Below are 14,328 nucleotides of genomic sequence, written 5' to 3'. Positions count from 1 at the left end.
TAAGTTGGTTTTTGCGGAATATCAATTTTAAACGTCTTATTTTCTCAAAAAAGTCATTTTCATTGTCCTCATAATATTAGCTTGCCAATGATATATGATGTTGTCCGAGCAATATATATGACCTTTAACAATATTATAATAAACTAGGCGGTTACCCGTATTTGGCGGTTGTCGGCTGTCTCGGTTACCTGGCTGATGGTGACTGATGCCCATAGGACAGTTTTTACTAATTTGACCTCAGATGACCCCTTGTGACCTTGAAAATTTGGCTCTAAATGTTGACTGTACCCACCACGTTTCATGCCCATACGACAGTTTGTAGTAATATGACCTTGGATGACCCCAAAATGACCGTCCAAAAATTTGACTCTAAAAGTTGACTGTACCCACCAAGTTTCATGCCCATGCAACAGTTTTTACTAATTTGACCTCAGATGACCCCTAAATGACCTCGGGTGATCTTGGCCAGATGCACCCACCCACCAAGTTTGAGGAACGTGCTACCCCTAGTCTCCGAGAAAATAGGCGGAAAACAGTTTTTACTAATTTGACCTCAGATGACCCCTGGGTGACCTTAACCCACTAACCAATACAAACTTGTTCCGTCTTAGGTCAAGATGCACCTACCCACCAAGTTGCATGCCCATATGACAGTTTTTACTAATTTGACCCTTAGATGACCTCTGGTGACCTTGACCCACTAACCAATACAAACTTGTTCTGTCCCGGGTCAACACGCACCCACCCGTCAAGTTTGAGGAACAGGCGACCCCCAGTCCCTGAGAAAAACAGTTTTTACTAATTTGACCCCTGGATGACCTTGGGTGACCTTGACCCACTAACCTATACAAACTTGTTCTGTGTGGGGTCAAGCTGCACCCACCCACCAAGTTTGAGGAACGTGCGACCCCTAGTCTCCGAGAAAATAGGCGGACAGACAGACAGAGTCACAGACAGACAGACAGACAGACTACCAGTATTATTATATAGATCATTGCCATCATCAGAGTAAGTCATACACCTACTATCTTATACAATAAGCAGGCAGACTTTGTCTGTCACAAAAGTTCAAGTTACCTCTAGCAGTCAGCAGTCAACAAGAGAACTACATTACAAGATCAGTAGTTCACCACAGACCCTAGAAAAAAGATCTTTTTCTAGGGTCTGTGAGTTCACATACCAGTTCAAGTAAACACATACCTCTAGCAATCACTAGAGAACTACAAGATCAGTAGTTCAAGATACAAATTTGTCTACCCAGAATTCATGGTCTGCGAATGGTAGAGATTTGTCATTTCTGTCTGTTGGCAGAGTATGGAAGTGGTTGTGTAAGCCTACCCATAATGCAACGTGAAGTGGTTGTTTACCCATAATGCAATTTGTAAAGTTGCTCCAATCGGGTTGTAACTCGGCGATAATGATCCAGACACTCCGGGAGACCAGGTTCAAATTTAAAGTTGCTCCGATCGGGCTGTAACTCAGGGAAAATAATCCCTTCAAAACTACAAAAGGTCATCCGAGGTCAAAGGTCAGGTCAAATTTGAAATTGCTCCGATCAGCCTTTAACTCAGGGAAAATGATCCCTGACACTTGGGGAAACCTCAAAGGTCATCCGAGGTCAAAGGTCAGATCAAATTAAAAGCTGCTCTGATTGAGCTTTAACTTGCGGAAAATAACCCCTGACCCTCGGAGAGTATGAAACTGCAAAGGTCATCCCAGGTCAAAGGTCAGGTCAAATTTAAAGTTGTTCCGATCAACAAACCTCATCACCAGGGAACAGTTTGGAACATTTTGCAGGAGTCATGGCAAAGGTCAATTGGGGTCCACCTCCCCCGACTTAATTTGCGGTCTATCAATAGACTATCACCAGGATGTGGCTCTAGTATTAATATAATGACCCTTGTTATACCATTATAGAAAATGATTATTTTAAAATTTGTCTCAAATTGTTAAGCTTGGAAAAACGTTTTAATCAACGAATGATTTACCATATCCAAGGTATTTCATTACCTGGGTGACAGGGTAAAAAAAATCGAAGTCCGTTGAATCATTACAACCTTGACCCATTACGTGTTTTTTACCCCTTTTGATATACTGTTGGGGATGTCTTTTAGAGAAACTTACCATGATTACAACTGTTATGTGCTCGCAAAATAATCCATGATATTTATCAACAGTTATCATCAGACATTAGTTTTCACTTGTTCTGATGTTTATCTCCATTTGTTTGAACGTGGAATGTTCTAGAAACTCAATGGAAATGCTAATCAGTAATGTGAAACAGAAATTCATATTTAGTTATTATATAGAAGAAAATTTTGGAAGATTAAGTGGTGGTGCTATTACAGTAACCACCTATACAGATTAATGATTCTGATTGGATTGTGATGATGTAATGAGCTGTATTTAGAAATGATGTAATGTGCTGTAATATAAAAGGTCTGGAGTTTAATAAATAATTAAACTCTGTGAAACTTATGTTAGCCAGTGGTGGTATAAAAGTAAAGTTGCCATAATTGTGTGAAGTCTTCAAACTTCGGTTCACGGTTTTTGTGTGTTGTCCTGTCAACTTAAAGAAATGACAGACTGAAATATCTCAATCAACGAACTGTGGTATTTTGCTGGACTAACATATCTGACTGTTATCTGACTGTCCGATGAGCAGATAGCTTGCTCAAGTGATCTCCGAGAGAGGAGCTTACGGTCATCATAGAATACCATTTGGAAAACACTAGCATAGCAGCTAGGATTGTGAAAACATAGCCTCCAGGACTTGGACTGAGACTGTGCTAGACCAGGGGTTTCCCTTGGGTAGACAGGGTCTTGGACATTGCCAGATCTTGGATCAAGAACTGAGACCATCAAAGGAATCTCATCAGAAAGTCAGCCAATCAAGATCTCCATGCTCAGATAAGTAACCATATAGCAAAAGGAAATCTGTGTAGTAATTCTTAACTCTACGTTTAATTCTGAATTGTATGATCTGTAATTTGATTGAAAGCCATATAGTTGGGTCCAGAATGGAAGTCCCGTTCTCGGGTCTTCTACAAGAAGTTTTGAAGATGTTTTTTTTATAGATTTGAGGACGCTGAATACAATGAGAGGGGTCTGACCCATCGTAAAGTGTGGGGAACTCTCGCTAGAGGGCGTTTTTCAAAATGGCCAAGGAATCAAGGATCAAGGAATCCAATAGAGTCATTTACAACAGCCTAGGACCTATCATTTCAAGATGGCTGCCAAAATTTCAAAATGGCCGCCAGTGAAAATTAATTTGGCTATATCTTGGGTGCAGAAAGTCCTAGAAGTATGATTCTGGTGTCTATACCCATGTTTACAGAGTCTAGAAATCCACTGGAATAATCTAGAACAGCACGGGACCTTAAAATCCCAAGATGGCCGCCAAAATTTAAAAATAACCAGCATTAAAATGCAGAATTTTGCCTATATCTTCAATCTTTTCTGTGGTTTAGACGGCCTTATCTGGGGTTTACGATCCTTATCTGGGGCTAAGATGCCTTAACCTTAGCATAACGCAGTCTAAACCCCAGATAAGGTATCTTAACCCCAGATAAGACGCCGTAACCCCAGATTAAGGGACGTAAACCCCAGATAAAGCAGTCCAAATCCCAAATAAGGCACCTTAACCCTAAATAAGGAACATAAACCCCAGATAAGGCATCTAAACCCCACGTAAGATGCTCTACATAAGGGTGGTAAACCCCCAGATAAGGGTTGTAAACCCCAGATAAGCTATCTAAACCCCAGATAAGGCATCTAAACCCCAGATAAGGCGCCTTAACCTTAAGATAAGAGACGTAAACCCCATCCCAGATAAGAGACGTAAACCTCAGATAAGGCAGTCTAAACCCCAGATAAGGTGCCTTAACTTCAGATGAGGGACGTAAACCTAGGATTACAGTCTAAACCCCAGATAAGGCATTTAAAAAAAAACCCATATAAGGCACCTTAACCCCATATAAGGGATGTTAACCCTGGATAAGGCAGTCTTATTCCCAGAGGTCCATTTTTAGGCATCTAAACCCAGATAAGGCGCCTTAATACCAAATAAGGGACGTAAACACCTGATAAGGCAGTCTAAACTCCAGATATGACATTTTAACCCCAGATAAGGGATGTAAATGTAGGATAATGCAGTCTAAACCCAAAATACCCAGCAAACACAAAACGTTTTAAACAGGTTATATTTGGGGTTTTGGTTTTGGTAAAATCATTTTAATAACATTAAAATGTCGGGTTATATAAAGGTCATGGAAATATTTTTAAATATTTCCATGACCTTTTAAAAAATGTGATGTAATATGAAAACACACTACAAAACTATTTTTAAAATGTTTTCAACAAACAATTTGTTAGAATAATTGCAGGAGAGTTATCAAAAATGTTTTTAAATGTTGTGAAAACGTTTTATACCCTTTATACCTTCTATACAACCCGACATTTAAAAACATTTTCTGGCAACCTTATCTAACATTTGGCGAATGATGTCGAAAACGGTTTGTGTTTGCTGGGTAAGTTGCCCTAACCCCTGATAAGAGATGTTAACTGGGGATAACACAGTCTAAACCCCAGATAAGACATCTAAATCCCTGATAAGGCGCCGTAACCCCAGATAAGGGACGTAAGTTTTAGATAAGGCAGTTTAAACCTAAAATAAGGCACCTTAAACCCTAGATAAGGAACGCAAACCCCAGATACGGCATCTAAAGCCCAGATAAGGCATCTAAACCTATAAGGTGCCTTAACCACAGATAAGAGATGTAAACCCCAGATAAGGCAGTCTAAACAATAGATAAGGCACCTAAACCCCAGATAAACATCTAAACGCCAGATAAGGCCCCTTAACCCCAGATAAGAGATGTAAACCATATATTATGTCCCTTATCTAGGGATAAGGCACCTTACCCAGGGTTTAGATGCCTTATCTGGGGTTTACGCTCCTTATCTGAGGGAAGGCGCCTTATCTGGTTGTTAGACTACCTTATCTGGGCTTACGTCCCCTTGCTGGGGTTAAAGCACCTTGTGTGTGGTTCAGATGCCTTGTCTGGGGATTTAGACTGTATTATTCTTGGTTTATGTCCCTTATCTGAGGTTAAGGCACCTTATCTGATGTTAGACTGCTTAATCTGGGGTTTACATTCCTTATCTGCGGTAAAGGTGCCTTATCTGGGGTTTAGATTGTGTTATCATATATTGATGTCCCTTATCTGGGCTTAAGGCACCTTATCTGGGGTTTAGACTGCATTATCCTAGATTCACGTCCCTTATCTGGGTTTAAGGCACCTTATCTGGGGTTTAGACTGCATTATCCTAGATTCACATCCCTTATCTGGGGTTAGGGCGCCTTATCTGGGGTTTAGACTGCATTATCCTAGATACGCGTCCCTTATCTGGGGTTAGGGCCCCTTATCTTGGTTTAGATGCCTTATCTGGGATTTAGACTGCCTTATCTGGGGTTTGTGTTCCTTATCTAGGGTTTAAGGTGCAGGTGCCTTATTTGGGATTTAAACTACCTCATCTGGAGTTTACATCCCTTATCTGGGGTTATGGCGCCTTATCTGGGGTTTAGATGCCTTATCTGGGATTGAGACTGTGTTATCCCCAGTTAACGTCCCTTATCAGGGGTTAAGGCAGCTTATGTGGGGTTTAGACTGCATTAACCTATATTTACATCCCTTTAATATCTGGGGTTAAGGTGCCTTATCTGGAGTTTAGACTGCCTAGTCTGGGATTTAAGTCCCTTATCGGGATTAACACGCCTTATCTGGCCTAAAGATCTATGCCTAAAGAATGGATATGGGATTTAGACTGCCTTATCTAGGGTTTACATCCCTTATTTGGAGTTAAGGCACCTTATATGGGGTTTAAATGCCATATCTGGGGTTTAGACGGTGTTATCCTAGGTTTACATACCTCATCTGAAGTTAAGGGACCTTATCTGGGATGTAGATGCCTTATCTGGTGTTTACGTTCCTTATCTGGGGTTAAGGCGCCTTATCTGGAGTTTAGATTGCCTTATCTGGGGGTTTACGTCTCTTATCTGGGGTTAAAACGCCTTATCTAGAGTAAAGGCACCTTTCGTGGGGTTTAGATGTGGTTCCTTATTCAGGGTTAAAAGGGGCCTTATTTGGGGTTTGACCTGCTTTATCTGGGGTCTTCGTCCCTTAATCTGGATTTATGGCGCCTTATCTGGGGTTAAGATACCTTATCTGGGGTTTAGACTGTGTTATGCTAAGGTTAAGGCATCTTAGCCCCAGGTAAGGATCGTAAACCCTGGATAAGGCCGTCTAAACCACAGAAAAGATTGAAGATATAGGCAAAATTCTGCATTTTAATGCTGGTTATTTTTAAATTTTGGCGGCCATCTTGGGATTTTAAGGTCCCGTGCTGTTCTAGATTATTCCAGTGGATTTCTAGACTCTGTAAACATGGGTATAGACACCCGAATCATACTTCTAGGACTTTCTGCACCCAAGATATAGCCAAATTAATTTTCACTGGCGGCCATTTTGAAATTTTGGCAGCCATCTTGGAATGATAGGTCCTAGGCTGTTGTAAATGACTCTATTGGATTCATTGACCCTGAAAACATGGGTATATACATCAGAATTGTGCTGCTTGGTGTTTCTCTGACCAAGTTATGGCGATTTTAAGGGATTTTGGCGGCCATTTTGAAAAACGCCCTCTAGCGAGAGTTCCCCACACTTTTCGATGGGTCAGACCCCTCTCATTGTATTCAGCGTCCTCAAATCTATAAAAAAAACACCTTCAAAACTTCTTGTAGAAGACCCGAGAACGGGACTTCCATTCTGGACCCAACTAATACTGCACTAAATAATCATCAGTTGTCTGATATAGTCAACAGTGTGTTTGCGTGTTTGGTGTTGAGTGAACTCGGTAGCCGGTGATTTTGGCCTTGGTTATTTTAGTGACCGTAATACATCAAAACCCAATGATGTTCCAATTTTGTCTAGCTCAAACGTAATTGACTCGCCTGGTATACGATATTTAGGTCCATCATTAATTTGTAAAATTCATTTCCACATTTATAGTTATTAAATAATGACACCCGAACACTTTCCTTACTTGCCATTTCAGGTTCGTTTTCTTTATTGGTTTTTCAAATTGACTGTTCAGCTTCATTTCTAATGCTTCAACACCATTTGGATACAATTAAAATAGCTCTATGATGTCATTTTATCTATTGCTAAAAATGTATCTTCAAGGTGCAGAATGGAACAGATTTCTTCCCTTGATTTTACCACTTTTTTCTGTAAAAACATTGATTTTTTTTTTGTAAAAAAAAATGATAGGATTGTGCATATGTGTAGAATTCCAAGTGGTCTCTTACTCTATTTTGACTTTATCATCGGGTATACCAGTTCTTGGAATTTAAAAAAAGAAGCATGGTCCGAATTTTCATGTTTCTATCTGAGATTGAAGCCTACCATCACAACAACACGTTTCCAAATTTTGAGCTGCATTGCTGCAGCGGTTTTGAAATGAGAAGCAGAAACGCGTATAACAGTGCCCTATAGGATAGTACATACACTTCCGGTGTGGTAACCAAATTGCTACGTTTTTATTCACATTTCACACCATTTAAAAGAAACTTATCTTGGGCGTTATATTTCACTGAGCCAATGAGAAAAATATGAGCTTTCTTCTGATTCCAAAATCTCAGTTTTGATGAATAAAAATGGGGGATGAGGCTATCGATCAGGTCACGGACCTTTAAATTAAAAAAAAATCGCCAACCCTGCTCTATCATGTCTATAGTCATTTTATTTTCTTATTTCTAAAGGACTTTGCAGTAATTATGAGCCCGGGTATAACATTTGCAAACTGGGTGCCCAAAATTGCTAACCACCAGGCAAACCCCTCTCTCGGCCTGCCAAAAAATCCTTGCATCCCTTCACACGTCAAAGATCTAGATATAATGCGAGCGTAGCAAGCATGACATTTTCATCCATAATTTGAACGTTTCCATACTGTTTCTATAAGCCATTATTTACACCCCCCCCCCCACCCCATTTTACATCCCCACGGCTCATAATTATTGCACAGTTCCCAATAACGAACAACTCTTATCTGGGTGAATGTCTTTCGGCCTATTTTTTGACGAGAAGGTCCCTGGATAAAATTGAATATAATCGCTATCATCATCTGCTGTTTGCCAATTGGCAATGTTTGTTTGCATGAAGTAGCCTTACTTGACAACACGCTTTATTTTCCCCTATCAATATCTTCTTAATTATATAGCATCTATAGTTGATCTTCTCATTAAGGTACACGTGAAAATGTTCAGATGCAAAAGCCGATCAAAGTAATTTTCAAATTTATTCAGATAAATCTGCTTTTTAGCTTCAATTTGAGGTCATCTGAGTATTGATTGTCGGATAACCATGAAACTGGATGGATGTAATCACCATTCAGCGCCAAAAAAATTCAAGGTCATCTGAGGTCAACTATATACAGACCACTTGACATGTTACGCCATTGCCCGGCAGTATGCGCGCGAATTATGGCAAAAGTATTTAAAGTAAAGGTCATGTCCAGGTCAACGGATTGTCGAATTGACATAAAAGACTGTTTTGTCCAGAGAGGTTGTGAGTACAATATATTTATTTTCCACGAGACAAATTTACAATTGGTTTTATCGGTTTTTACATCTGAACTCTGCACAAGCTTATACGCCTTCTTAAAAATTATTCTATTCTATTCTACGACCATCAATGGCAAAAGTTACAAAAAGAATTAACTCCAAGTACTAAATCTGACTAAATCCTTTGTTTCCTTCTGATATAAATTGAGGAGAACAACAAAACGAACAAAGTTACATCGCTCGGAGTGCCATATCATAACGCCTTCTAGCTACGACCAAGTTTCATTCTAATCGTGTGTATTGTATTGTGACTGAGTTACAATTGGCCTTTTCGAAGCATGGCGTACACAATAGGAGGGCAGTATTTAATATGGGTAAAACCCGCCAAATTAAAAAGCCTTTATCCATTTCGTGCAACGCTATCCTATTTTGTCCGCCATACCTCTAAAAAGGCTAATGTACATAGGCAAAGTACGATGAAATGAACTCTGTATGATGTATGCACTAAGGATACTTAACTGAGTGCAGTGATATGAAAATAAAACTAAAACGCTGGTACGTCACAATACATTTGAATACATCCTTAAATGGCAATGCATGTTCTACTGGCAATACATGGTCAATGAATGGCAATGCATGGTCTACTAAAGCTTAGGCGTTTTATAAACTAATTATAAATTATGAAAATTATAAATACATTATCAATAAGTATTTAAAGACAAAACGGTGCATATTATTTAAAGAAAAGATTTCCAAAATCACCGCATATTTAACTTTCACGTAATCAAAGCTCGTCCGATCCCGTTTTTGTGCTTATACGGAATGGTTCGTTGACACGAATTTCCCCACAGTTGGTTATTTTAACTTCCTGATTCGGGCGATCATTATCGTCAGTTTCAACGTTTTCGATTTCCCGAACTACGTCCATTCCATCCACTACCTTACCAAAGACAACATGTTTACCGTCCAAATGTGGGATCTCCATAAAAGTAATGTAGAAAATGCAGGTATTTGTGTCACGACCTGGTTAACAATAACAATAATAACAATAATAATAATAATAACAACAACAACAACAACAACAACAACAACAACAACAATAATAATAATAATAATAACAACACTAATAATAATAATAATAATGATAATAATAATATTAATAATAATATTAATAACACTAATAATAATAACAATAACAATAATAGCTTTAAAATCGGCTCGAAGGGGAAGTGGTAAAAATAGTATTTAGATAAGGTAAACACCTGAATAAGGTAATATTTAACACCAAAGAATTTAAATTTTGGAAAATAATTAAGTAAAAACCGCCAACAGCCGCCGCAAAATATGGATATCCAACAAGGTTGCCCCACAGGGCTATAAAGAACCACAAACCCCGAAATTTGGATAGCCAACTATATTGCCCCGCAGGGTTACAAAGAACCACAAACCGTGAGATATGGATATCCAACTGGCGTAAAACTATAAATTATTCCTCGATAGAGGAGAGGGGTTTGGAGAATGAGGGAAGTTCAGGGTTAGAAATTAAAAACATTAATATTTAAAGTAGAATGAATATTCTGTGGTGTCAAATTACATTAAGGTGACTGTTGGTCAAGGTTACTCTTGCTTTCTTGCCCTGCGGGCCCTCCTATATTGGTACTCCATTAGTAAAGAACTCAACTATGGGAGTCTCCGGCGTCGGGCCTGCTGGCCCTGCGGTCTTGATGTTTTTTGTGATGGGCCACAAAATATGCTCCCCTGGAAAGACCCCTGTCTTTGGACAGCGGGTTCAAATTGACCTCCATCAGGGATGTTTGTCTCATTTTCAACCAGAACTCGGCTATCAATAATTATTTATTTTAATCAGTTTATAAACAAAATAAATCAAAATACAAAGCGAATTTCTGGATAACTTACCTCGATTTGCCATGCCTAACCATCCTGCTCCGCTGTGCTTCAATACAAACGATTCATCCTCAAAGTCAAGGCCAAATTTGCTGGCTTCACCCGTCCCGTTCCCGTGGATAAAGTCACCAGCTGAATGTCAAATCAAATTTAATAATAATAATTTTTTTTAAACCGCTTTTATAGCGCTTTCAGTACGAAGACCTCAAAGCGCTTAAATTTACATGATTTGGAATTTATCTAAAAATAATTATATAATATTTAAGGGGCTGTGCAATAATTATGAGCATGGGAGGGGTAAATATCCACACGGCGTACCAAAAATCGCCTTTTTTACTAAACCAGATTTTAACTAGAGCTTCTGTGCTTCAAGAAATACGATTACCGGGCATGCCAACCCCAAAGCCCAAAATGCTCATGGCTGACCTTTGAACATAAAATATTCATGAGTTTCAGGTTTTAAGCTATGTTTAAACAACATAACAAGTAAGTTGGTCCATAAAGCTTACAAATAACAATATTATGACGCTTACCTAGTAAATTCTGTCCTGCAATAACTCGATGGATAACGCTCCCTTTGTATCCTTTCCCTGCCTTTTGAGTAGAGAAATGTAAGAAGTTTTCTACAGTCTTGGGAGCCAATTCACCGAACAATCCAATTGTAATTTTTCCAATTGACTTTCTGCCTATAGATATGTCGAAGAAAGCTTCGTGGGTAACTAAAGCTGATCCTCGAAGTCCCTACAAGGAAATGAACAAGAGGGCTGGAGTATTATCAAGAAATGTTTTGTGACTTTTAGTAACATTAAAATGTTAAAATGTTACTATTACTAACGATGCTAATTTTAATTGGGAAAAAAACAAAAACAAACAAAACTCCCTCCTCATCAAGTCATGAAAATCCTCTGGACGAGAACCAAAACATTAATTTTATACGGCCTTATGCTGTATTTTGGTGTTATTAATCATATTCTTTGTAGGGCTCGTTAGATTATGTTTTATTTTGTTTAGTTTTTTAAGCTTAAACCATAAGCCTGTTTTGTATCAATAAATTGATGGTTTTCAAATCTGCAACGTGTCTATTATTGCAACGTGTCCAGATTGATTTGAAATATACTATAGCTGGGTCATTAAGATGTCATTTTAGTGCCATTTGTAAACTCATTTATGGTCATTATGGAGTACAATTAGGAATATCGCCATGTGCGAGTAATGTCTAAAAATTACACACTTTTTAAATTTTAGTAAATGTTTTGCATATTACAAAGGCCACGTGTACAAGACACATTTAGGTTCCAAATAGCCACGTCATGTATCATGTATAAGTTTTTTCTATAAACGTATGCAAAATATTTAATATTCGCTTTGAACATCAGCGTGAGAATAGATAATAAATAAATAGAAAGATATGAAAAAAACGAAGAATATGATAATTGTTATTACAAAGTGTTCTAGCTTTACTGACTAGAATACTTCAATGGTCATTAGAGTTGCATTATATCAGATCGCAAAAGAATTGAGATACCAGTCATTTTTACCCCTGTATATACTACACAAAGACTAATGTGTCATAATTAGAACCAGCAGTCGATAGCTGCATCTTTTAGCTCAGGATTAAGACCTTATTCGTTGAAATCGGTCAAGAAGTGAAGACAAGAAGATTACAAATCCCGGAAAGATGCAAATTCAAAAGTTGCAGTTTGCTCCATTGGAGAACGTTCGCCATGCTTTCCATTGATTCGAACATTAAAATGCAAGTCTTGATTTCGTTCTTTCCTCGTGTTTTCAATCACTGTTTCTTTAATTCTAAACCGATTTCAACACATGAGGTCAGAGCTAAAGGGTACTATTGGCTGCTGGTTTTAATTTTGACATATCGTATATATTATTTATTTTATATTATTACTTTGAGGTCTATGTTATATCCGTGTATATCGTTTTTAAGCAATTTAGAAAATCCAGTTCATATTAAAATTATAAAATGTGACAATATGGACATACATTACAATTAAATACTCTTTATATACCGGTACATGTATGTCGACATATACCTTACAATGCGTTTTTGGGTTCAATTCGTGTAAATAGAAGATTATATGCAGGAAACATGTGATGTGTATTACGGAATTACGTATTCCAAATAACATTTTCAAATCATCGAATAGTCTTAGGTTTTACACAGCAAAAGTGTAATAATCCTGACCATATGAATGAAAACAACAATTACAGTGGGGTCTAAAAAGAACTTTACCCAATTTGAAAGCTTAATATCTCGGAGTTTAGAGTAGCAATTCCCAACATTGTTACATATTTTAATATGTATTCTGTGCTGATAAAAGGACAGAAAAGGGAGAAAAATAAGCGAAATTGACAAAGTGGTGGTAGTTTTACGCCACATGGTCGATAATCACGTTGTCCACACATAATTCAATGGGATATCCGATTACCATTATGATTAGCAGTTTAAACGCCCTCGGCATGTCATTCAAAAGGGATAAATATTTATTTGCTTGAATGAATAATTACAATCCAAGATTTTAAGCCTCACTATATATTCATGGTACCCGAACTTCACTCCTGTCATTGACAAAGAATTACGAAATTAAACAAAACAATCATAATTTATTGTTGAATAACTTTTTTTTTTACTCATAAGAAGATGTTTCTTCAAAAATATACAACAACAATCAAGAAACAGTACAGATTAGGTTAGATATGAAAATTATCAGTTTTAGGAAAATTATAAATTAGTTTTTATCAGATTTATTGTTTCAATATTGCTTATAAACAATTTTTAGAAAAATGTCATTAATTTTTTGCTTAATCTTATAATTTTTTTCTTGATTTCGCAAATAAAAAAACAAAATACTTTATAAAATTGCTCCCCAAAACAAAATGCGTTTTTCGTTATGTTTTTTGTTTAACCTAACGGAAGACCCTCTGTAGAAGTGCGTAATATATTATTAACCCATGAACATGAACATACAAAATAATGTTTAATTTATTTATCGCAAGGTAAGCCTTAAGGGATGGGGTATGAGCGTTTGTACAGTATTTATTGTGGGACATTAGCGCACATCAGACATATCGAATTGCATTCTGAATACGAAGAATATGAAAATTATTTGATATCAGATAGACATTTTTCGAATTCAGAATGCAATTCGGTATGTCTGATGTGCTCTCATGTCCCACAAAAAATACTGTCGAAACGCTCAAAACGCTCATTCCAGATCCCTTAACTAAGGTGCCTTACTTACATGACGCGGACTTACCAGCCTGACGGAATCTACACTAGATACCATTCCAACCAAAAGTAACACTAAAACTGCGAACGTCATTGTGTTGAAAGACAGCAGGCTTGTTGATTCCCAATACACTATCAGCTTCTACCAGAGAGCAGACCCAAAACTCCGTGCGTGGTAAATGGTTGCGTGCAAAGTAATGAGAAACGTGGACTTGAAACAGGTGGAATTATAGCTATACGTAATGATTCAAATTTTCATAAATTATGCACAGCCTGCATCAATTATAAAAAAAAATCACTATTAAATTGAACATTAACATGTTCAATTGATGAATTGATTTCTATGGCATGACCAGACCTTAGTAATCTAGGGACGGCATAACTGTCTGAGGGGAGGGGAGGGGAGGGGCGGGGAGGGGAGGTGAAATTGAATCCTCCAATATCATGTGTATATGAACTTCGAGGAGAATGGAGCCACTGTTAGAGGTACTTTAGTTAAAGGCTACAAAATCCCGACCTAGAGTGTCCGATATTGAATAGGGCCTTTTTAATA

General features: G+C 37.8%; 1 protein-coding gene across 2 annotated transcripts; it reads right to left on the bottom strand.

The window, feature by feature from the left end:
* Window positions 1–7,785: 7,785 nt before the first annotated feature.
* On the bottom strand, window positions 7,786–13,982 carry LOC140155851 (peptidyl-prolyl cis-trans isomerase B-like). 2 transcript variants are annotated; one of them, XM_072178843.1, is made up of 4 exons: window positions 13,789–13,982; window positions 11,062–11,269; window positions 10,541–10,660; window positions 7,786–9,646 (listed from the first exon to the last, which is right to left on the bottom strand). In XM_072178843.1, the coding sequence occupies exons 1-4, from the start codon at window positions 13,867–13,869 to the stop codon at window positions 9,408–9,410; spliced, it is 648 nt and encodes a 215-aa protein (XP_072034944.1). In that variant the 5' UTR covers window positions 13,870–13,982; the 3' UTR covers window positions 7,786–9,407. The 2 variants fall into 2 exon arrangements, with proteins under 2 accessions (XP_072034944.1, XP_072034945.1); XM_072178844.1 differs by having other exon boundaries at window positions 13,804–13,982.
* Between the last annotated feature and the right edge of the window lie 346 nt (window positions 13,983–14,328).

Source organism: Amphiura filiformis, chromosome 6, assembly GCF_039555335.1.
Source record: "Amphiura filiformis chromosome 6, Afil_fr2py, whole genome shotgun sequence".
Taxonomy (NCBI): domain Eukaryota; kingdom Metazoa; phylum Echinodermata; class Ophiuroidea; order Amphilepidida; family Amphiuridae; genus Amphiura; species Amphiura filiformis.
Note: the sequence above shows the minus strand (reverse complement) of the source record. Positions and strands in the feature narration are given on the sequence as shown.